The sequence below is a fragment of the Rhinolophus sinicus genome, chromosome 18, assembly GCF_057876585.1.
Source record: "Rhinolophus sinicus isolate RSI-liver-muscle chromosome 18, RSI-T2T, whole genome shotgun sequence".
In the NCBI taxonomy this organism is placed as follows: Eukaryota; Metazoa; Chordata; class Mammalia; order Chiroptera; family Rhinolophidae; genus Rhinolophus; species Rhinolophus sinicus.
In genome coordinates this window covers 91,114,947-91,141,047 of record NC_142518.1, presented here as the reverse complement: position 1 = coordinate 91,141,047, position 26,101 = coordinate 91,114,947, and the positions used below count along the sequence as shown (strand labels likewise).

General features: G+C 37.0%; 1 protein-coding gene across 9 annotated transcripts in view; it reads left to right on the top strand.

Annotated features, from left to right (window-relative positions):
- Nucleotides 1–26,101, top strand: part of SMARCA1 (SNF2 related chromatin remodeling ATPase 1) — a 116,942-nt gene that overhangs the window by 83,519 nt on the left and 7,322 nt on the right. For all 9 annotated transcript variants that reach the window (XM_019719815.3, XM_019719814.3, XM_019719817.3 and 6 more), the window contains 2 exons: nt 5,348–5,466; nt 5,582–5,794. In XM_019719815.3, the coding sequence (XP_019575374.2) occupies nt 5,348–5,466; nt 5,582–5,794 (332 nt within the window). The remainder of the gene's footprint in view (nt 1–5,347; nt 5,467–5,581; nt 5,795–26,101) is intronic.

The following is a 26,101-nucleotide window of genomic DNA, read 5'->3' as shown; positions in this document are numbered from 1 at the left end:
TCAACTGCTGCAGAAAAAGCATTTGACAAGACAGAAATCCATTTATGATTAAAACACTTAATAAAATAAGTATAGAAGGAAAGTACCATAATAGAATAAAGGCCATGTATGACAAGCCCTCAGCTAATCTCATAATTAACGGTGAAAAACTGAAGCGCTTTGCTCTACGTTCAGGAACACGACAGGGATGTCCCGTATCACCTCAGCTTTTTAACATAGTGTTGGAAGTCCTTGCCAGAGCAATCAGGCAAGAGAAATAAATAAAAGGCATCCAAATTGGGAATGAAGAAGTTAAATTGTCACTCTTTGCAGATGACATGATGCTATACACAGAAAACCCTAAAGACTCCACCAAGAAGCTATTAGAAACAATCAACGAATACAGTAAAGTTGGTGGCTACAAAATCAACGTACAAAAGTCCATTGCATTTCTATATACTAACAGTGAAATCCCAGAAAAAGAAATACGAAAAACAATTCCTTTTGCAATTGCAGCAAAAAGAATAAAATATCTAGGAATAAACTTAACCAAAGATGTGAAAGACCTATATGCTGAAAACTATAAGACTTTTTTCAAAGAAATTGAAGACACAAAGAAATGGAAAGACATTTCGTGCTCATGGATTGGAAGAATCAACATAGTTTAAATGGCCATATTACCCAAAGCAATATACAGATTTAATACAATCCCCATCAAAATCACAACGGCATTTTTTTAAAGAAATAGAACAAAAAATCATCAGATTTGTTTGGAACCACAAAAGACCCCGAATAGCCAAAGCAATCTTAAGAAAAAAGAACAATAATGGAGGTATCACACTTTCTGACTTTGGCTTGTACTACAGGGCTACAATAATCAAAACAGCATGGTGTGGGCAGAAAAACAGACACATAGACCAATGGAATAGAATTGAGAACCCAGAAATAAAACCACATAAATATGGACAGATAATTTTTGACAAAGAATCTAAAAACATACAATGGAGAAAAGACAGCCTCTTTAATAAATGGTGCTGGGAGAATTGGATAGCCACGTGCAAAAGAATGAAACTGGACTGCTGTCTGTTACCACGTATCAAAATTCATTCAAAATGAATCAAAGACTTAAGCATAAGACCTGACACAATAAAATGCATAGAAGAAAACCGGTACTGAACTTATGGACCTTGGGTTCAAAGAGCATTTCATGAATTTGACTCCAAAGGCAATGGAAGTAAAAGCTAAAATAAACGAATGGGACTATATGAAACTTAAAAGCTTCTGCACAGCAAAAGAAACCATCGACAAAATAAAGAGGCCACCAACTAAATGGGAGAAGATTTTTGCAAACAGTGCCTCTGATAAGGGGCTAATATCCAAATATACATGGAACTCCTGAATCTCAACAGCAAAAAAACAAAGAACCCATTTGAAAAATGGGCAGAGGACTTGAAGAGGCATTTCTCCAAAGAGGACATGCAAATGGCAAATAGACATATGAAACAATGCTCAACATCACTAATCTTCAGAGAAATGCAAATCAAAACCACAATGAGACATCACCTCACCCCAGTCAGAATGGCTATCATCAACAAGACAAATAGTAACAAGTGTTGGAGAGGCTGTAGAGGAAAAGGAACCCTCATACACTGTTGGTGGGAATGCAGACTGGTGCACCCATTATGGAAGGCAGTGAGGAGGTTACTGAAAAAATTACGAATAGAATTACCATATGACCCAGCATTCCCTCTCCTGGGTATCTACCGAAAAAATCTGAAATCGTTTGTCCATAAAGACACGTGTGCTCCAATGTTCATTGCAGCTTTGTTTACGGTGGCCATGACACGGAAGCAACCAAAATGTCCTTTGATAGATGAATGGCTAAAGAAGTTGTGATATATATATATATATATATACATAGTTTAATAGTATTCGGCTCTAAGAAAAGGTGATATAGGAACATTTGTAACAAAATGGATGGATCTTGAGAGTATGATGCTAAGCGAAATAATTCAGACAGAAAAAGCAGAGAACCATGTGATTTCACTGATATGTGGTATATAAACCAAAAACAACAAAAGAACAAGACAAACAAATGAGAAACAAAAACTCATAGACACAAACAATAGTAAAGTGTTTCATTCTTAATTTCTTCTACTGAGTTCTTAATCTCCAGAAACTCTATTTGTTTTTTCGTAAAATTTCAATCTCTTTCATAAAATGCTCATGTTGTTCTTTGATTGTGTTTCTGAGTTCATTAAACTTCCTTTCTGTGTTTTCTTGCGTCTTGTTGAGGTTTTTCAGAACTGCAATCTTGAATTCTCTATCATTTATGTCACATATTTCCATATCTTTAAGTTCCTGTTCTGGAGAGTTTTCACTTTCTTTCTGAGCTGTCTGGTTGGGTTGGTTATTCATGGCAATTACTGATTTTTTTCTCTTCCTAGACATCTACAGGAGTGGCTTCTGCAACAGGTTGATAGGAAGAGGTCTTTCTTTTTTTTCCCCAGTACTTGTTGGTAGAATGTTTTATTTTCTCTCTGACTGCAGCCTTTTTTTCTCTTACACGGTAGTGCTATGTTTTCTCTGCAGTGTTCCAGCTTCTAACACAATGGGGCGAATCCCTGCTCTGTTAATAGTTTGCCTGGGTTACAGGGCACAGTGTCCGTGTGGGTATGCGGACAGTTTTTATAGTTCCAAAGCTCTTCCTGCACCAGATTCAGAGCCAGTATGTTTCAGCATTTCTCTTTACTCCTGCAGGGATCCGCCCATAGGTGGGGACAGGGGCGGTGTGAGTTGTGAGAGGTGACTCAGAGCAATGCTGGTGACTACCACCACGGCTAATCCTGCTTCCACAGTTCTCTCCCCTTTGCTGGAACTAGTTAGGCTGCGAATCTGTGTCCCCGGTCCACAGTTCTCAGAACAGCAAATACTCTGTTCTTTTGATCTGACACTGCTACTTTTCCACTTCTATCACCTGGCAGGTGGGGGCGAGTCAGGCTCTGGGAGGGTAGGGAGGGGGCGGCTCGTCTCAGTTCCTACGGCTTCGGTTCTCTGCTCGGCGGTGAGGGATTTAAACCACCGTTTTCAGCCTTCTTCTCTCAGTGTTTTGTCCGAGGTCTCTGCCGTGAGCGTTGGGTTCAGCAGTGTTATATGCTGTCCCTTCAGCCCTGTGGGCATAAATGGAGCCCTAGCAGGCCGAGTTCTTCCCTCTCCCACAGCTGCAGTTGTTTCGGGAAGCAGCGATCTTGGTGCACTGAGCTAGGTCTGCGTCCTGCACCCCCGCAGCTCCCTCTCCGCACTTCTCCCTCCCCCCCCCTGCGATTCGCCCACCTTTAGGTGAGTTCAGTAGTGGGCCTCTGCGTCTTGCCTGTCTGCTGTGCAGGTAGTCCTTTGTGGAGTTATAGTTGTTCGGTGAGTTGTAAATTCCAGTGGAGATTTACAGACTCACCTCACGCCTCCATTTTGATCTGTGTCTTTGGTGTTGATCAGAACTAGATTAGCTGCTAAAGCATATGGAGTTAGTATGTGTCACAGCATATCCAACATGGAACAGGAAGTTTCTAACTTTCTGATAGGTTGAGCTCTCAAATTTAATCTAAATATCAGCTGTTTTGAATCTAGCACATTTTTTGTCATGGAAGCAATGTTGCAAAGTAGGTTTAGGTTTCTATGCTTGCTCCTTAAAGCCTATTTATCTTAGCAACTCAAATTCTGTGTTCTTTTGCAATGCAACATAGTAGGGAGGAAACATTACAATACTAATAAATGTACCAAAGATTAATGCAGTCTAGGAACAGCTCTTAAAATATCTATAGTGCGAATGCTTGAAGAACTCCAGGTTTAGACAATACATTTTTTTTTCTTTCGGAAATATGAAGGGGTCTTCTCGTGATTACCAGGGACTTTAGAGGTTGATTGTATTTTTTATTTTGTATAAATAAATCAGGTTGATGAACTTCTTTTTCCTTGATACCAACATAACATTTCTATTACTCTTAAACTTTATTGTGTAAGTTTAGGGCTTTTGGAGGCTTAGCGAAGGGAACAATAGACAAGAAAATAATTTTAGCAGCAAGATTTGAAAAGAGTGTAAAAGGATATGTGCAAAGAGATTTTCTGAAATAGATTTTTATTCAACGTAGCATCCATGTGTTTGAAGTTTCAAGAAAACAAGTGATTCTAAAAGATACCATGTTAGCTGTTCCCTCAAATTTGACACCAGGCCTGGTGGGATAACTAGCTTAGGACAGCTTAATTGGGGCTCTGTCCGAGGGTGGGGAGATTGGAGTGGGTTTATGTAATTGGTTGCAATATAAAAAGAAATGTGTGCAGTTGGCTGTTCATGAATATCTTTTACATAGCAGGTATTTAAATTGTGCTGAATGAATAAGTGAGAGAATGAATAAATGAACACAGGTGCTTATAAAAATCAGAGTGCTAAAATTCCTTTCTCGATAAGCTCTAAAAATGAAAAATTTGAGAATGCAAAGTGTATCATTAAGACGCCTTTCACTGAAGTCATAAGATGTGACATATTAATGCAGCCAGATTATTTAGATCCTTTATAAAATTTGGGTGACTTGGTGTTTTGTTTTTTTCTTTTTAGGAAAGAGTTATTCCAAGTAAGTTTAAAAAACAAGCTATAGGTTATTGGGCATATTTTAAGATCAGTGAGTGGTTCCAAAATTGAAGCAACAATTTCAGTGGAAATTGCTGCTTCACAGAAAGTTTAATAATCTGTTGATAATGGTTTTGTTTTTGTTTTTGCTTGCTAGGAAGCTATGTTCTCTAAGTTTATATGGCTACCCTCCCTCCTTTCCACTTTATGTGTTCTGCCCCTTCTATATCATGTTTGAATAAAAACATACCTTAAATTAGTATCTGTAGTATCTTTTGAAATCCTAGTCATTTGGGACAGATAATTAAAAATGCCATAGTATTTCTTGAAAGGAGACTTACTAACCTAAACCTCGTTGTTGAGGTCTTACTTTTTTTTTTTTAATTAAATTTATTGGGGTGACAATTGTTAGTAAAATTACATAGATTTCAGGTGTACAATTCTGTATTACATCATCTATAAATCCCATTGTGTGTTCACCACCCAGAGTCAGTTCTCCTTCCATCACCATATATTCGATCCCCCTTACCCTCATCTCCCACCCCCCACCCCCTGCCCCCGTTACCCTCTTTTAAATGAAAAGTTAGAGGTATTAAATAATTGAACATATTACATACAGATGAATCTGAATCTTAATTTTAAACAGTATAATTTTACTATATTCTCTCATGTTAATTCTTTATTCTACAGTTCCTTGGACTCATTTGCTTAAGATGATAGTGTTGTAAAGTAATAACTGTTTTTCAGCTGTATTTTGGGAACGTTGCAATGAGTTACAGGACATTGAGAAAATTATGGCCCAAATTGAACGTGGAGAAGCAAGAATTCAACGGAAGATCAGTATCAAGAAAGCCCTGGATGCCAAAGTACTGTATTTCATAATTGTCAAAATATTATTAGATTGTTTTAATTGATATGGTGATTAGCTTTGACTTATTACTGCACATTTAGTTAAAAGTGCTATTTTGTTTAAATCTATAGATTGCAAGATACAAGGCTCCATTTCATCAGTTACGTATTCAGTATGGAACCAGCAAAGGAAAGAACTATACTGAGGAGGAAGATAGATTCTTGATCTGTATGTTACACAAAATGGGCTTTGATAGAGAAAACGTGTATGAAGAATTAAGACAGTGTGTACGGAATGCTCCTCAGTTTAGATTTGACTGGTTTATCAAGTCTAGAACCGCCATGGTATGTATTCCTTATTTCTTCCAACTTCTCATTTTGAAATTTTCACATATTATGTATTATTTACTTAGACTGTAATTGTTAACATTTTGCCACATTGGCTTTCTCCTCCCCACCCGCATATGTATATACTTAAACATACATGCATATAATCTATAGATACATGTAGAGTCTATATGTGATATTCAGAAATACAGAAACACGTCTACATTCAGAAATACGTATCTGTGTTTTATATTCACAAATATACATATCTGTACTTCTGAACCATTTGAAAGTAAGTTTCATACATCATTTGTGTTCACCTGTGAATACCTCAGCATTCATCTCCTAAAAATAAAGACATTTTCCCATAGAACCACAATATCATTATCTTCCCCAAAAATGTTAACATTGATTCAGTAATGTCATCCGGTATATAGTCAATGTACAAAATTTCCTACTGTCCCAAAAGTGCCTTTCATAGCTGTTTTTTAAACGTGATGGTCCAGTCAAGGTTCACACATTACATTTGGCTGTTGAGTCTCTTTAGTCTTTCAATCAACAACTTTTTTTTCCATAGCAATGACTCATTGCCTTTTAGAATGTTCCACATCTCATTGTTTGCTCATTGTTAGATTTAGGTTAAGCTTTTTTGGCAAGAATGCAACATAAGTGATGTGTATTTCTTATTGCTTCACATCAGCTGCACATGATGTCAGGTTGTCACACTTTTGGTTATGCCAAGTTTGATAACTTGGTTAATATGGTGACTAGATTTGTCCACTTTGAAGGTGTATTTTCCCCTTTGTAATTAGGCAGGCGATACTTAAGACTGAAAAACTTAAGGGTTTGTTTTTAATGAGAAGTCGCGTCTTTATAAGAATATTGTGAGACAGAGAATAATTAAGTAGAAGAGAGAGTTTTGTTTTAGCAGTATGTAATTTACTCTGTTACTTTCTTTTTCTTTTGAGATTTTTTTTGTTGCTGTTAACTTCTAGTGCTGCTTAGCAGTGTGATGATGATATTGAAATAAATGCAACATGCTTTTAATGTTGACATCCATCTTTCATTAGCAAAGGTAGTTAAAACAAAAATAGATTTATACAGCCTAAAAATTAAAAGTAACTATAAACTAACAATCCAAACATTGGACTTTTTTCTTAAGTAGTTGCTATCTATCATGAATGTTTTCTTGGCCAAAAGTTCATAGGGGTGCAAAGCAATGTTTAATTTTTCGTTTGACTCATTTTTATATTTTCAGTTCAAGTTGAATTAAAAAGAAAAGAAAAATCTAAGTTGCTGTATTGAAGATGCTAATTTTGGTGGATGCTTTGTAAGATCAGATACTCCTTAAAACTTTAACACAAACTTAGAGTTTTGTTACTAGAATGTGTCTATCAAGTTTATAGAATATGTAATGCTGGGAGAGCTAGCACATTCTTTGGATCAAGCCAAGATCCAGAGGGAACTAGAGAAACTGGAATGATGGATCAGTTGAATCTCACAGCATGACATTTTTTTTAAATTAAAGTTTATTGGGGTGACAATTGTTAGTAAAGTTACGTAGATTTCAGTTGTACAATTCTGTAGTACATTATCTATATTTCACACTGTGTGTTCACCATGCAGAATCAGTTCTCTTTCCATCACCATATATTTGACCCCGTTTACCCTCTTCTAGAGCCCCCCTCCTCCCTTACCCTTTGGTAACCCCTAAACTATTGTCTGTGTGTATGAGCTTTTGTTGTTTTCAGTTTTAAATACCACATATCAGTGAAATCATATGGTTCTCTACTTTTTCTTTTTTCTTTTTTTTTTTTTATTAAATTTATTGGGGTGACAATTGTTAGTAAAATTACATAGATTTCAGGTGTACAATTCTGTATTACATCCTCTATAAATCCCATTGTGTGTTCATCACCCAGAGTCAGTTCTCCTTCCATCACCATATATTCGATCCCCCTTACCCTCATCTCCCACCCCCCACCCCCCGCCCCCCTTACCCTCTGGCAAACACTAAACTATTGTCTGTGTCTATGAGTTTCTGTTTCTCATTTGTTTGTCTTGTTCTTTTGTTGTTTTTGGTTTATATACCACATATCAGTGAAATCACATGGTTCTCTGCTTTTTCTGTCTGACTTGTTTCGCTCAGCATTGCTCTCTCAAGATCCATCCATGTTGTCACAAACGTTCCTATATCATCTTTTCTTACTGCCGAATAGTATTCCATTGTGTATATATACCACAACTTCTTTATCCATTCATCTATCGAAGGACATTTTGGTTGTTTCCATGTCTTGGCCACCGTAAACAAAGCTGCAATGAACATTGGAGCACACGTGTCTTTATCTCTAAATGTTTTCAGATTTTTTGGGTAGATACCCAGAAGAGGGAATGCTGGGTCATATGGCAATTCTATTCGTAATTCTTTGAGAAACCTCCACACTGCCTTCCATAACGGCTGTACCAGTCTGCATTCCCACCAACAGTGTATGAGGGTTCCTTTTTCTCCACAGCCTCTCCAACATTTGTTATTATTTGTCTTGTTGATGATAGCCATTCTGACTGGGGTGAGGTGATATCTCATTGTGGTTTTGATTTGCATTTCTCTGATGATTAGTGATGTTGAGCATTTTTTCATATGTCTATTTGCCATTTGTATGTCCTCTTTGGAGAAATGTCTCTTCAAGTCCTCTGCCCATTTTTCAATTGGGTTGTTTGTTTTTTTGTTGTTGAGTTGCATGAGTTCCTTGTATATTCTGGATACTAGCCCCTTATCGGAGGCACTGTTTGCAAAAATCTTCTCCCATTCAGTTGGTGGCCTCTTTATTTTGTCAATGGTTTCTTTTGCTGTGCAGAAGCTTTTAAGTTTCATATAGTCCCATTCGTTTATTTTAGCTTTTACTTCCATTGCCTTTGGAGTCAAGTTCATAAAATGCTCTTTGAACCCAAGGTCCATAAGTTTAGTACCTATGTTTTCTTCTATGCAGTTTATTGTGTCAGGTCTTATGCTTAAGTCTTTGATCCATTTTGAATTGACTTTGGTACATGGTGACAAATAGCAGTCCAGTTTCATTCTTTTGCACTTGGCTATCCAATTCTCCCAGCACCATTTATTGAAGAGGCTGTCTCTGCTCCATTGTATGTTTTTAGCTTCTTTGTCAAAAATTATCTGTCCATATTTATGTGGTTTTATTTCTGGGTTCTCAATTCTATTCCATTGGTCTATGTGTCTGTTTTTCTGCCAATACCATGCTGTTTTGATTATTGTAGCCCTGTAGTACAAGCCAAAGTCAGGAAGTGTGATACCTCCATTATAGTTCTTTTTCCTTAAGATTGCTTTGGCTATTCGGGGTCTTTTGTGGTTCCAAACAAATCTGATGATTTTTTGTTCTATTTCTTTAAAATATGCCATTGGGATTTTGATGGGGATTGCATTAAATCTGTATATTGCTTTGGGTAATATGGCCATTTTAACTATGTTGATTCTTCCAATCCATGAGCACGGAATGTCTTTCCATTTCTTTGTGTCTTCTTCAATTTCTTTCAAAAATGTCTTATACTTTTCAGCATGTAGGTCTTTCACATCCTTGGTTAAGTTTATTCCTAGGTATTTTATTCTTTTTGCTGCAATTGCAAAAGGAATTGTTTTTTGTATTTCTTTTTCTGAGATTTCATTGTTAGTATATAGGAAGGCAATGGACTTTTGAGTGTTGATTTTGTAGCCGGCAACTTTGCTGTATTCGTTGATTGTTTCTAATAGCTTTTTGGTGGAGTCTTTAGGGTTTTCTATATATAGCATCATGTCATCTGCAAAGAGTGATAATTTAACTTCTTCATTCCCAATTTGGATGCCTTTTATTTCTTTCTCTTGCCTGATTGCTCTGGCAAGGACTTCCAACACTATGTTGAAAAGCAGAGGTGATAGGGGACATCCCTGTCGTGTTCCTGAACTTAGAGCAAAGGGCTTCAGTTTTTCTCCATTAATTATGAGATTAGCAGAGGGTTTGTCATATATGGCCTTTTATTATGTTAAGGTATTTTCCTTCTATACCCATTTTATTAAGTGTTTTAATCATAAATGGATGTTGTATCTTGTCAAATGCGTTTTCTGCATCAATTGATATAATCATATGATTTTTGTCCTTTATTTTGTTTATGTGATGTATCACATTGATGGATTTGCGTATGTTGAACCATCCTTGTGCCCCGGGGATGAACCCCACTTGGTCGTGATGAATAATCTTTTTAATGCATTGTTGTATTCGATTTGCTAGAATTTTATTTAGGATTTTTGCATCGGTATTCATTAGAGATATTGGTCTGTAGTTTTCTTTTTTTGTGTGATCCTTACCAGGTTTTGGTATCAGGGTAATGTTGGCCTCATAAAATGAGTTAGGGAGTACTGTCTCTTCTTCAATTTTTTGGAAGAGTTTGTGCAGAATTGGTATTAGATCCTCTTTGAAGGTTTGGTAGAATTCACTAGTGAAGCCATCTGGTCCCGGACTTTTGCTTTTGGGAAGGTTTTGGATGACTGATTCAATTTCGTTACTGGTGATCGGTCTGTTTAGATTTTCCAGTTCTTCATGGTTCAGCCTTGGAAGGCTATATGTTTCTAAGAACTTGTCCATTTCTTCTAGGTTGTTGAATTTGGTGGCATATAGTCCTTCATAGTATTCTTGGATGATCCTTTGTATTTCTGTGGTGTCCGTGATAACTTCCCCTTTTACATTTCTGATTTTGTTAATCAGTGTCTTCTCTCTTTTTATCTTAGTAAGTCTAGCCAAGGGTTTGTCAATTTTGTTAATCTTCTCAAAGAACCAGCTCTTTGTCACATTAATTTTTTCTATTGTCTTTCTGTTCTCTATTTCATTTAGTTCTGCTCTAATTTTTATTATTTCCTTTCTTCTGCTGACCTTGGGTTTTACTTGTTCTTCTTTTTCTAGTTCTTTAAGGTGTAACATGAGGTTATTTATTTGGGAGTTTTCTTGTTTCTTGAGATAGGCCTGTAATGAGATAAATTTCCCTCTTAAAACTGCTTTCGCTGCATCCCAGAAATTTTGGTAGGATGTATTTTCATTGTCATTTGTTTCTATGTATCTTTTGATCTCTCCTCTAATTTCTTCTTTGACCCAGTCCTTCTTTAAAAGTATGTTGTTTAATCTCCATGTATTTGTGTTTTTTCCCGATTTCTTTTTACAGTTGATATCCAATTTCAAAGCCTTGTGATCAGAGAATATGCATGGTATGATTTCAATCTTCTTAAATTTGTTGAGACTGATTTTATGTCCCAATATATGGTCTATCCTTGAGAATGTTCCATGTACACTAGAAAAGAATGTATAGTCTGATGTTTTAGGATGAAGTGCTCTATAAATGTCAATTATGTCCATTTCATCTAATGTGTCATTTAGGGCTACTATTTCGTTATTTATTTTCTGTTTGGATGACATATCCATAGCTGTCAATGATGTATTTAAGTCCCCTAGTATAATTGTATTTTGGTCAATTTCTCCCTTTAGTTCTGTTAGTAGTTGCTTGGTGTATTTCGGTGCTCCCTGATTGGGGGCATAAATATTGATGACTGTTATGTCTTCTTGTTGTACAGTCCCCTTCACCATTATGAAATGTCCATCTTTGTCTCTTGTTATCTTTTTCACCTTGAAGTCTGTTTCATCTGATATCATTATGGCTACACCTGATTTTCTCTGGGCACCATTTGCTTGGAGTGTCAATTTCCACCCTTTCACTTTGAGTCTATGCTTGTCCTTGTAGCTGAGATGTGTCTCTTGGAGACAGCATATGGTTGGGTTTAGTTTTTTGATCCAATCTGCTACTCTGTGCCTTTTTATTGGTGAGTTCAGTCCATTTACATTTAGGGTGATTATTGATATGTGAGGATTTCCTGTCATTCTATCCTTAGTTTTCTGGTAATGTTGTGTCTCCATTGTTTCTTTCCCTTTTTGTTGTTGTCTATTATTTCTGTGTGGTGGTATTCTATGATGTTTCCCTCTGTTTCTTCTGTTATTTCAGTATATATTTCAGTTCTGGATTTATTTTGAGTGGTTACCCTTAAGTTTATGTAAAAGAAAGTTTGATATTTAGAGTATTCCATTTTCTTCAGCACGCTTACTTTCTCCATTCCCATATTCCGGTTCAGGCCTTTACTCTCCCCCTTTTTGAGTTGTGGTTGCCACAAATTGTCCCTGTTGATGGTGGTCGAATAGCCTCCTTTAGTATTTCTTGTAGTGCAGGTCGTGTATTAGAAAATTCCTCAGCTTCTGTATGTCTGGAAAGGTCTTTATTCCTCCTTCATATCTAAAGGATATCTTTGCTGGATATATTATTCTTGGCTCATGGTTTCTCTCTTTCAATAGTTTGAATATTTGGTTCTACTCCCTCCTGGCTTGTAGAGTTTCTGCTGAAAAATCTGATGATAATCTAATGGGCTTTCCTTTGTAAGTTACCATCTTCTTTTCCCTGGCTGCCTTGAGGATTCTTTGTTTGTTGTTGATTTTAGACAGCTTCAATACAATGTGCCTTGGAGAAGGCCTGTTGGGATTGAGGTAGCTAGGTGTTCTATTTGCTTCTTGGATTCGAGGGTCCAGTTCTGTCCACAAATTTTGGAAGTTCTCATCAACAATTTGTTTGAATATATTCTCTGTTCCCTTCTCTCTTTCTTCTCCTTCTGGTATGCCCATTATTCTTATATTGCTCTTTCTGATTGAGTCAGAAAGTTCTTGTAGAGTTTTTTCATTTCTTTTAAGTCTCAAGTCTCTTTCTTCTTCTATTTGTGTCATTTCCAGGTTTCTATCTTCGATGTCACTGATTCTTTCCTCCATCTGGTCAACTCTACTACCTAAGCTGGTTATTTCATTCTTAATTTCTTCTATTGAGTTCTTAATCTCCAGAAATTCTATTTGGTTCTTTTTTAAGATTTCAATCTCTTTCGTAAAATGCTCATGCTGTTCTTTGATTGAGTTTCTGAGTTCCTTAAACTGCCTATCTGTGTTTTCTTGTATCTCGTTGAGTTTTTTCAGAACTGCAATCTTGAATTCTCTGTCATTTAAGTCACATATTTCTGTATCTTTGAGTGCCTTCTCTGGAGATTTTTCACTTTCTTTCTGAGCTATCTTGTTGCCTTGGTTATTCATGGCGATTACTGGTTTACTATTTCTCTTCCTAGACATCCACAGGAGTGACTTCTGCAACAGGTTGCTAGAAAGCGGTCTTTCTTTTGTTTGCCAGTATTTGTTGGTAGAATGTTTTATTATTTCTCCAACTGCAACTTATTTTTCTTCTCCCACACAGTAGTGCTATGTTTTCTCTGCACTATTCGAACTTCTCACACAATGGGGGGATTCCCTGGGAGACGGGCTTCTCCTCTGTTAATAGTTCGTCTAGGTCACAGGGCGCAGTGTCCCGGTGGGTATGCGGAGAGCTTTTGATGTTCCAAAGCTCTTCCAGCTCCTGATTCAGAGCCCGTATGTTTCAGCAGTTCTGTTTACTCCTGCAGGGATCCGCCCAGATAGGTGGAGTCAGGGGCGGGGTGAGTTGTGAGAGGTGGCCCAGAGCAATGGCGGCGACCACCACTACAGCCGGTCCTGCTTCCACAGCTCTCTCCCCTTTGCTGGAACTAGTTGGGCTGTGAATTTGTGTTTGCGGCCCACAGTTCTCAAAACAGCAAATTTTCTGTTGTTTTGATCTGACACTGCTACTGTTTCGCTTCTAGCACCGGGCAGGTGGGGCGGGGCGAGCTCTGGGAGGGGAGGGAGGGGGCGGCTAGTCTCAGTGCCTAAGGCTCCGTTCTCTGCTGGGCAGTGCGGGCTTAAACCACCGTTTTCAGCCTTTTTCCCTCAGTCTTTTCTCCGAGGTCTCTGCCGTGAGCGTTGGGTTCAGCCGTGTTATATGCTGTCCCCTCAGCCCTGTGGAGCCCTGGCGGAGCCCTAGCAGTCCGATCTCCCGCAGCTGCGGTAGTTCCGGGAAGCAGCGAGCTCGGCGCACTGAGCTAGGTCTGCGTCTTCCGCCCGCGCGGCTCCGTCTCCGCGCACTTCTCCATTTCCTCCTCCCTCCACTCTCGCGAGTCTCCCACCTGTAGGTGATTTCAGTCGGTAGTGGTCCTCTTCGTGTTGCCTGTCTGCTGTGCAGGGAGTCCTTTGTGGAGTTTTTGTTGTTCGATTTGTTGTAAATTCCAGGGGAGCTTTACAGAGGCTCACCTCACGCCACCATTTTTCCGTAAGTCGGTTCTCTACTTTTTCTATCTGATTTATTTTGCTTAGCATTATAATCTCAAGATCCATCCATGTTATCACAAATGGTATTATTTCATCTTTTCTTATGGCAGAATAGTATACCATTGTGTATATATACCACTTGTTTATCCATTCATCTATCGAAGGACACTTTGGTTGTTTTCCTGTCTTGGTCACTGTAAATAAAGCTGCAATGAACATTGGAGCACACGTGTCTTTATGGATAAATGTTTTCAGATTTTTTGGGTAGATACCTAGGAGAGGAGGGATTTCTGGATCATATGGTAATAATATTCTTAATTTTTTTGAGGAACCTCCACATTGCCTTCCATAGCTACAGCACAACATTTAATAGAAATACATTTAAATTGTTGTACATGTTCAAAAGAATATTAAGAGGTGCATGTGTTAATAAGATGCAGTAGAAAGACGAGAGAAAATAAAAAAGGTAAGAATTGAGCTGTAGCATGGAAGACTGATACTGGATGTAGGGAAGAATTGTTTGACACGGTTCTTTGGAGCATTAACATAGATTATTGAAAAACAATGTAGAATAGCTTTTCTATTAGATTTGAAAATGAGATTCTGTTTTGACTCTCTGAAGGCTTTGGGAGAGAGCTGCTTGGCCTTTTAAGGTGCCTTCTAGCTCAGTGCATCTGTGACCATGTTTAGCAGAGAACTCCTTTCAAAAGCCATGCCTTTTTTTAAGTTGAGTTATAACTGACATAGAACATTAATTTCAGGTGTACAGCATAATAATGATTTGGTATTTGTATACGCTGTGAAATGATCACCACAATGAGTCTAATTACCATCTGTCACCATATAGAGTTACAAAATAATTTTTTTTCTTGTAGTGGGAAATTTTAGGATTTACTCTCTTATCAACTTTCAAGTATGTGCTACAATATCATTGACTCTAGTCACCATGCTGTACATTACATCCCTATTACTTATTTTATAATTGGAAGTTTGTACCTCTTGCATTTAACATTTTTAGCCATTTGGAGTTTTATGCGTGTAATGATCTTATTTAGAGCAGCATCAACAACTTGTAAAAGATAAATGACTACCTGCATTTTTTTGTGAATCCTGTTTTAGATCACACATGCCCTTTTATCTGATGGAATGTTTGCTGAATTTTGAGTATTATTTCAGTGATTTTTATTAATTTTTAAAAGCTTGAGAGTTTAATACTGTTTTTAGTTTCTCAAGTCATTAAACAAAAGCAGTGCATTGAAATATTCAAAAGTACAAGGAAAATCTTTTATTTGTAATATCAACATGACTGTTGAACTACATAACCTTCTATCATTTTCCAAGAAAAACACACACAAGTATATTATTAACCACTAGATGTCTCTGGACTCCTTTGTAAAGAATCTTTGTTTTCCTGTCTTCTTTCTACAAAGCATTTACCTCTTTCTTTACCAAGGATTTAAATCTTTAAATCTTTAAATCTCTGATATGTATTTTCCAAAGAGCAGATATTAACTATATAGGTGATTGCAAAATGAAGCCTTCATTTTGTCTTTTGCAAATGAAGACATCTGTGTCCTAATTACCTTCTAGAAGGTGGGATTTCTAAAGAATCTTTAAAAATGTATAATAGTTTATTTCAGATTTAAAATTTTAATCTAAAGTTTTTTGTTTGTTAACTTTTCTGTCATGAGGTTTTTATTTTCCTCCTGGTTAGTGGATAATTTTAAATGAATAGAATATTAGTATTCCTAGATGATCTCTTTGCCCCCTTATTTTATATGATTGTTCTTGTATAGCGAATCACATTCACAATCTAGGAAGAGAAATTTCCCTCTTGAAAAAGGCAGTTATGATTTCCAGAATTAAAATGTATTTCACTAAAAAATCACATCTTAGAAATACAGAGGATGTAATTGAATTCAGTATTTGAGTTTTACTATGTTCCAATTAAAATCTTATTAATGTTTAAACTTTAAACTTAATTTACTAAAGAAGCTATCTTTAAAAACATAATCTTGCTTAAAGATGATGCTCTTCTTTCCCAGAGACAACGATAAACAGTGTGAAATATTTAGAAAAAAAGTAGAAACCTTGGTAATTATATTTTATTCTGAGACCTGAAAGTACTGAATTCATGGCTCCTGATTTAAATAACAGTCTTAAAGTGCTTAAAGGCATGAACCTCTATTTCTAAATATGCCTTACTTTGAAAGCCTGCAGCTATAAGGTTGAAGATTTCTTTGAGGCTCTTCACCAGTTAAAAATTCTTGCTGTGCAAAGAAAAAAAATACGAGTCTTAGTTCCATTTCTTTATGCTAAAAAGATTGTAATTTCTTTCTCTGAGAACTTGTGTGGTCTTTAAGTATATAATCAGTCTCTATTGAACTACATAAACAAGTAGGAAGGATGTGATCAATTTAGATTTTTAAGCTCAGAGCATAGGAATAGTTCTATTTTCCTCCTAAGAAAAATATCTAAAAATGGGGTCTTAGTCTTAGGACATTCAAAAACTATTAGAATGAAAAGGACTTTTACCAAACGACTATAAGACGAAAGGATAATATTTTGTATTTATATAGTACCTTTTATGTAATGCTTGCCAATTGCCAATCCCTTTACCAACATTAGCTCATTTTCTTACTATTCATTTTAGGGAATGGATGTCAGGGTACTATCTCAATTCATTTAGTGATATACTGACGTGACTGGGAAATTTGAGAATCTGAGAGGTCCAAAAGATCTAGCATATTAGTCAGTGTACTGGAAAGGACACGTGGAAAGTACCCAAAGCTTAATCAGTACTTCTTTGAATCTTTAAGTACTTTGGTCCTTTTAAGTACTTCAAGGAGAAAAGGCAGAATTTTACTCCCTGAGATAAAGAACATTTCTTGATATAACCATTTATTGCAGGGTTGCTTTGACTATTAATTTTGGTAAAAAAATAAATTCTTATCTTTTAACTTCTGGGGAGCTTTTTTCTTTCTTTTCCTAGACTGCTCAAGAAGCTGTGTGCACATTGCCTGTGGCCATGTACCTTGGAGTTGAACCAAAGTATTAGTAATTAGTTATTACCCTGCCTTTTAAAAAATGCATTTTTTCTGAAAGCATCTCAGAGAGAGATCACATAATGTATACAATGTAATAAAAAAATTCGTGTTATTGCTTGTTTTCAAATCAATTTTATTATTAATGAAAAAATTAAGAAAATGAAATGCCTCTTTAGAATTATAGGAGAAAAACACTTTTTTAGAAAATATCACTATTTTTTATTTTCCTTTTTATAGGTTTATCAGTAATAATAAATGTGAATTAGATTCTTCATCACAGTCAGAGAAGGATTTTCTTTGTAGCTATTTTAGAAAAATGAAAGTCAAATTCAAAAATTTCCAACTTATTCTATAGTCAGAGTAACACTTTTGTTTGTTGCTTATGCAGCACGGTCGAGAAAATGTCATAAAGAAGGCCACTCATAATTTTTTTATATGTCAGTACTTAATTATATGATAACAGCTAAATAACCTTGATATTTTAGAGCATTATATTGTTAATGAATTGTGAGAAACATGAATTAAAACATTAATGGTAAACTGTAAAATGTGTTGATTAGTTCTTGTCTATGGAATTATTAAAATATTAAGAACCCAGTATGTTTATACTCATAGCACTTAAAAGACAAAAATGTCTCTTTTCAGCCTTAATTTTGAAAAGGTCCTGTATAGACATATGCACAGAGGAGATAGTGTTTAACTTTGCCTTGAGGGGTAGATCAGAGGAATGGCTTCACAGAAGAGGTCCTTCTTGGAACAAAGTCTTAACAAACTATGAGTTGCCCATGGGACTACATTCCAGGTTGTAGAAACAATATGTGCAAAGGTATAAATAAACAAGCACAGCGTATTGAGAAACTACAAGTAGGTTGGTATGATAAGGTGTGAGTAGGGAAGTACTGGGGGATGAGGAAATAGCTGGCAGCCAAATTACAAAGGGCCCTGTCTGCTCTATATAAGTCTTTCGTCATTAGTCTATAGGAAGTAGGGAGTCGTTGACAGATTTTAACAGGTCATTGTCATGCTCAGATTTACATTTTAGAAATATTGCTCTGTGGAAGTCTACCTCAACTACCCAACTATAGGCTCATGGTCCCCAAATTTCTATCTCTGTCTTTTCTCAGTTCATGTTTTCTTTTTTCCTTTCTTCTCTTGGCTAATGTAGTACTTATCTACCTCAGAGGCATTTTTTTTACTACTGCTCTCTTAACCTTCAAGTGCAATTGGTTTTATCTAAAGGGACCAGCACAGCAGCTTGCACGAAGTAGGTATTCAGTGACTATATGAGCATGGCATTTTTGTACTTCAGTTTGCTTCTATCTCATAGACTCCTACTGTTGGACCAGATTTGGATAGAATGTGAAGAAATGCAGCAATGGGTTTTGAGTACGTTTCTATCTTTTCATATACCTTTTTCCAATGCTAAACTTTATTTGGCTCTCACCCCTGCAGGTTTTATTTATTAATAAGTTTGAATAGCCAGTTTTAAATATCATGTTTTATTAGTGACTGTAGTGTTTAAGACTGAACTGTTCTAACAACCTGAAATACAATAAATGCAGTAATATGAGCCTGTTTTAGGTATTTATACTTATGTGTTACCTTGTAAGAAGGTGAGATTACATTTTATGAATAATGATATTTAAGCAGCAGCCGTTAAGTAAAAGCATCATAACATTTGATACCTTTTAAAGAAATGTTCGGCAGTAAGAAAAGATGAAATAGGACCATTTGTGACAACATGGATGGATCTTGAGAGTGTAATGCTGAGCGAAATAAGTCAGACAGAAAAAGCAGAGAACCATGTGATTTCACTGATATGTGGTATATAAACCAAAAACAAACAAACAAAAAAACAAGACAAACAAATGAGAAACAAAAACTCATGGACACAGACAATAGTTTAGTGGTTATCAGAGGGTAAGGGGAGACGGGTGTGGTAGATGAGGGTAAAGGGCATCAAATATATGGTGACGGAAGGAGAACTGACTCTGGGTGATGAACACACAATGTGAAATATAGATGACGTGTTACAGAATTGTACACCTGAAATCTATGTAACTTTACTAACAATTGTCACCCCAATAAACTTTAATTTAAAAAAAAAGAAATGTGAGGTATATTTATTAAAATATTAATTCCCGTTTAACTGCCAGTGTTCTTGGGCCCTGAGATTCCACTATAGAATTCCATTGCTTTTTGTCAGTATGATAGAGTTTCCAAGATTGCAAAGAACCTGGGAAATATACCACACAATGTATAGGTGAAGATATTGATTCTGGCAGTAAAGTACAGGGAGTTTATAATAAAGAGCAAAGATAAAAAAATACCCATTTTGTTTAAGAACTGTAGAAGAAATTTCTGACTTTATAGAACTACCTGAAAATTTAAAGACGCAAATGTGTAGTGCAGTTTATTTTTTTGTGCTTGCTCATTTACCTGTTTTTGACTTTCAGCCATAATGGGCATGGACCTTCTGTCATTCAGACTTTGGTAGGTAGGCTGAGTGTCTAGGATTTTAGTACATGGAAAATGTGATGTGGAGTCTCTTTAATTTCTTCCAACAAGTCTACTGATACTTTCTGTGACTTTTGAATTGTTACTTTGAAGCTGAGTATTGGGACAAAGGGATGTTTGAACTTGGTGCCCAGCATGATTGATGTTTACCACACACTAAAGGGCAACTCTGCTCACTGCAAACATTCCATCATTTATTACATAAAGGTAGAGATACCTGTTGGTATTCAAAAGTTGAAACTCAGGTGACTTTGCAGTGAATATAATCGTAAACCATTAAAAGGGTATAGAAAACCAAAGCAGTAAAATTTGTTTAAAGTAAATCTAAAGTCTGTAGTTGAAAATGGGTTGGCAAACTGTGGTTCACCACCTGTTTTTGTATGGCCTGTAAGCAGAAAATGAGTTTTACATGTTCAAATGGTTGAAAGACAATCAAAAGAAAACTATTTTGTGACATGTAAAAATTGTACAAAATTCAAATTTTAGTATCTGTAAGTAAGGTTTTATTGGAACACAGTCAAACTCATTTGTTTATACATTGTATAGAGCTCTTTCCATGCTACAGTGGCAGAGGTGAGTAGTTGTGGTCTGGAAAGCTGAAAATATTTACTATCTGGTTCTTCACAGAAAAGATGTGCTGACCCCTGGTTTAAAACAAATGTGTAAGAAAGGTAGGAAGAAGTAATATAACCAAGGGTAGATGTAAGTGTTAAACAGTCCTTTAAGAAAAGTGTTCATTTCCGAAAAAATGGCGGTGTGAGGTGAGCCTCTGTAAAGCTCCCCTGGAATTTACAAAGAATCGAACAACAAAAACTCCACAAAGGACTCCCTGCACAGCACACAGGCAAGACGAAGAGGCCCACTACCGACTGAAATCACCTACAGGTGGGAGATTCGCGCGAGTGGAGGGAGGAGGAAAGGGAGAAGGGCGCGGAGATGGAGCCGTGCGGGCACAGGACGCAGACCTAGCTCAGTGTGCCGAGCTCGCTTCTTCCCGGAACTACCGCAGCTGCGGGAGAGGGAAGAACTCGGACTGCTGGGGCTCCACGAGGGCTCCACAGGGCTGAGGGGACAGCATATAACACGGCTGAACCCAACGCTCACGGCAGAGACCTCGGAGAAAAGACTGAGGGAAAAAGGCTGAAAACGGTGGATTAAGCCCGCAATGCCAAGCAGAGAACGAAGCCTTAGGCACTGAGACTAGCCGCCCCCTCCCTCCCCTCCCAGAGCTCGCCCGGACCCCACCTGCCCGGGGCTAGAAGCGAAACAGTAGCAGTGTCAGATCAAAACAACAGAAAATTTGCTGTTTTGAGAACTGTGGACCGCAGACACAAATTCACAGACCAACTAGTTCCGGCAAAGGGGAGGGAGCTGTGGAAGCAGGACCAGCTGTGGTGGTGGTCGCCACCATTGCTCTGGGCCACCCCTCACAACTCACCCTGCCCCTGGCCCCACCTATCTGTGCGGATGCCTGCAGGTGTAAACAGAACTGCTGAAATATACGGGCTCTGAATCAGGAGCTGGAAGAGCTTTGGAACATCAAAAGCTCTCCGCATACCCACCGGGACACTGCGCCCTGTGACCTAGATGAACTGTTAACAGAGGAGAAGCCCGTCTCCCAGGGAATCCCTCCATTGTGTGAGAAGCAGGAATAGTGCAGAGAAAACATAGCACTACCGTGTGGGAGAAGAAAAATAAATTGCACTTGGAGAAATAATAAAACATTCTACCAACAAGTACTGGAAAACAAAAGAAAGACCTCTTCCTATCAACCTGTTGGAGAAGTCACTCCTGTAGATGTCTAGGAAGAGAAATAGTAAACCAGTAATCGCCATGAATAACCAAGGCAACAAGATAGCTCAGAAAGAAAGTGAAAAATCTCCAGAGAAGGCACTTAAAGATACAGAAATATGTGACTTAAATGACAGAGAATTCAAGATTGCAGTTCTGAAAAAACTCAACGAGATACAAGAAAACACAGATAGGCAGTTAAAGGAACTCCGAAACTCAATCAAAGAACAGCATGAGCATTTTACAAAAGAGATTGAAATTTTAAAAAAGAACCAAAGAGAATTTCTGGAGATTAAGAACTCAATAGAAGAAATTAAGAATGAAATAACCAGCTAAGGTAGTAGAGTTGACCAGATGGAGGAAAGAATCAGTGACATCGAAGATAGAAACCTGGAAATGACACAAATTGAAGAAGAAAGAGACTTGAGACTTAAAAGAAATGAAAGAACTCTACAAGAACTTTCTGACTCCATCAGAAAGAGCAATATAAGAATAATGGGCATACCAGAAGGAGAAGAAAGAGAGAAGGGAACAGAGAATATATTCAAACAAATTGTCGATGAGAACTTCCCAAATTTGTGGACAGAACTGGACCCTCGAATCCAAGAAGCAAATAGAACACCTAGTTACCTCAATCCCAACAGACCTTCTCCAAGGCACATTGTATTGAAGCTGTCTAAAATCAAAGACAAAGAAAGAATCCTCAAGGAAGCCAGGGAAAAGAAGACGGTAACTTACAAAGAAAAGCCCATTAGATTATCATCAGATTTTTCAGCAGAAACTCTACAAGCCAGGAGGGAGTGGAACCAAATATTCAAACTATTGAAAGAGAGAAATCATGAGCCAAGAATAATATATCCAGCAAAGATATCCTTTAGATATGAAGGAGGAATAAAGACCTTTCCGGACATACAGAAGCTGAGGGATTTTGTAATACACGACCTGCACTACAAGAAATACTAAAAGAGGCTATTCGACCACCATCAACAGGGACAATTTGTGGCAACCAAAACTCAAAAAGGGGGAGAGTAAGGCCTGAACCGGAATATGGGAATGGAGAAAGTAAGCGTGCTGAAGAAAATGGAATACTCTAAATATCAAACTGTCTTTTACATAAACTTAAGGGTAACCACTCAAAAAAAATCCACAACTGAAATACATACTGAAATAAAAGAAGAAACAGAGGGAAACAACACAGAATACCACCACACAGAAATAATAGACAACAACAAAAAGGCAAAGAAACAGTGGAGACACAGCCTTACCAGAAAACTAAAGATAGAATGACAGGAAATCCTCACATATCAATAATCACCCTAAATGTAAATGGACTGAACTCACCAATAAAAAGGCACAGAGTAGCAGATTGGATCAAAGAACTAAACCCAACCATATGCTGTCTCCAAGAGGCACATCTCAGCTACAAGGACAAGCATAGACTCAAAGTGAAAGGGTGGAAATTGACACTCCAAGCAAATGGTGCCCAGAGAAAATCAGGTGTAGCCATAATGATATCAGATGAAACAGACTTCAGGGTGAAAAAGATAACAAGAGACAAAGATGGACATTTCATAATGGTGAAGGGGACTGTACAACAAGAAGACATAACAGTCATCAATATTTATGCCCCATTCAGGGAGCACCGAAATACACCAAGCAACTACTAACAAAACTAAAGGGAGAAATTGTCCAAAACAAAATTATACTAGGGGACTTAAATGCATCATGGACAACTATGGATATGTCATCCAAACAGAAAATAAATAACGAAATAGTAGCCCTAAATGACACATTAGATGAAATGGACATAATTGACATTTATAGAGCACTTCATCCTAAAACATCAGACTATACATTCTTTTCTAGTGTACATGGAACATTCTCAAGGATAGACCATATATTGGGACATAAAATCAGTCTCAACAAATTTAAGAAGATTGAAATCATACCATGCATATTCTCTGATCACAAGGCTTTGAAATTGGATATCAACTGTAAAAAGAAATCGGGAAAAAACACAAATACATGGAGATTAAACAACATACTTTTAAAGAAGGACTGGGTCAAAGAAGAAATTAGAGGAGAGATCAAAAGATACATAGAAACAAATGACAATGAAAACACATCCTACTTAAATTTTTGGGATAAAGCGAAAGCAGTTTTAAGAGGGAAATTTATCTCATTACAGGCCTATCTCAAGAAACAAGAAAACTCCCAAATAAATAACCTCATGTTACACCTTAAAGAACTAGAAAAAGAAGAACAAGTAAAACCCAAGGTCAGCAGAAGAAAGGAAATAACAAAAATTAGAGCAGAACTAATTGAAATAGAGAACAAAAAGACAATAGAAAAAATTAATGTGACAAAGAGCTGGTTGTTTGAAAAGATTAACAAAATTGACAAACCCTTGGCTAGACTTACTCAGATAAAAAGAGAGAAGACACTGATTAACAAAATCAGAAACGTAAAAGGGGAAGTTATCACGGACTCCACAGAAATACAGAGGATCATCCAAGAATACTATGAAGGACTATATGCCACCATATTCAACAACCTAGAAGAAATGGACAAGTTCTTAGAAACATATAGCCTTCCAAGGCTGTACCATGAAGAACTGGAAAATCTAAACAGACCGATCACCAGTAACGAAATTGAATCAGTCTTCCAAAACCTTCCCAAAAGCAAAAGTCCGGGACCAGATGGCTTCACTAGTGAATTCTACCAAACCTTCAAAGGGGATCTAATACCAATCCTGCACAAACTCTTCCAAAAAATTGAAGAAGAGACAGTACTCCCTAACTCATTTTATGAGGCCAACATTACCCTGATACCAAAACCTCGTAAGGACAGCACAAAAAAAGAAAACTACAGACCAATATCTCTGATGAATACCGATGCAAAAATCCTAAATAAAATTCTAGCAAATCGAATACAACAATGCATTAAAAAGATTATTCATCACGACCAAGTGGGGTTCATCCCCGGGGCACAAGGATGGTTCAACATACGCAAATCCATCAATGTGATACATCACATAAACAAAATAAAGGACAAAAATCATATGATTATATCAATTGATGCAGAAAAAGCATGTGACAAGATACAATATCCATTTATGATTAAAACACTTAATAAAATGGGTATAGAAGGAAAATACCTTAACATAATAAAGGCCATATATGACAAACCCTCTGCTAATCTCATAATTAATGGAGAAAAACTGAAGCCCTTTGCTCTATGTTCAGGAACACGATAGGGATGTCCCCTATCACCTCTGCTTTTCAACATAGTGTTGGAAGTCCTTGCCAGAGCAATCAGGCAAGAGAAAGAAATAAAAGGCATCCAAATTGGGAATGAAGAAGTTAAATTATCACTCTTTGCAGATGACATGATGCTATATATAGAAAACCCTAAAGACTCCACCAAAAAGCTATTAGAAACAATCAACGAATACAGTAAAGTTGCTGGCTACGAAATCAACGCACAAAAGTCCATTGCCTTCCTATATACTAACAATGAAGTCTCAGAAAAAGAAATACAAAAAAGAATTCCTTTTGCAATTGTAGCCAAAATAATAAAATACCTAGGAATAAACTTAACCAAGGATGTGAAAGACCTATATGCTGAAAAGTATAAGACATTTTTGAAAGAAATTGAAGAAGACACAAAGAAATGGAAAGACATTCCGTGCTCATGGATTGGAAGAATCAACATAGTTAAAATGGCCATATTACCCAAAGCAATATACAGATTTAATGCAATCCCCATCAAAATCCCAATGGCATATTTTAAAGAAATAGAACAAAAAATCATCAGATTTGTTTGGAACCACAAAAGACCCCGAAAGCCAAAGAAATCGTAAGGAAAAAGAACAATAATGGAGGTATCTCACTTCCTGACTTTGGCTTGTACTACAGGGCTACATTAATGAAAACAGCATGGTATTGGCAGAAAAACAGACACATAGACCAATGGAATAGAATTGAGCACCCAGAAATAAAACCACATAAATATGGACAGATAATTTTTGACAAAGAAGCTAAAAACATACAATGGAGGAAAGACAGCCTCTTCAATAAATGGTGCTGGGAGAATTGGATAGCCACGAGCAAAAGAACGAAACTGGACTGCTATTTGTCACCATGTACCAAAGTTAATTCAAAATGGATCAAAGACTTAAGCAGAAGATCTGACACAGTAAACTGCGTAGAAGAAAACATAGGTACTAAACTTGTGGACGTTGGGTTCAAAGAGCATTTTATGAACTTGACTCCAAAGCAATGGAAGTAAAAGCTAAAATAAACGAATGGGACTATATGAAACTTAAAAGCTTCTGCGCAGCAAAAGAAACCATTGACAAAATAAAGAGGCCACCAACTGAATGGGAGAAGATTTTTGCCAACAGTGCCTTCGATAAGGGGCTAGTTTCCAGAATATACAAGGAACTCATGCAACTCAACAACAAAAAAACAAACAACCCAATTGAAAAATGGGCAGAGGACTTGAAGAGGCATTTCTCCACAGAGGACAAAGAAATGCCAAATATACATATGAAAAAAATGCTCAACATCACTGATCATCAGAGAAATGCAAATCAAAACCACAATGAGATATCACCTCACCCCAGTCAGAATGGCTATCATCAACAAGACAAATAGTAACAAATGTTGGAGAGACTGTGGAGAAAAAGGAACCCTCATACACTGTTGGTGGGAATGCAGACTGGTGCAGCCGTTATG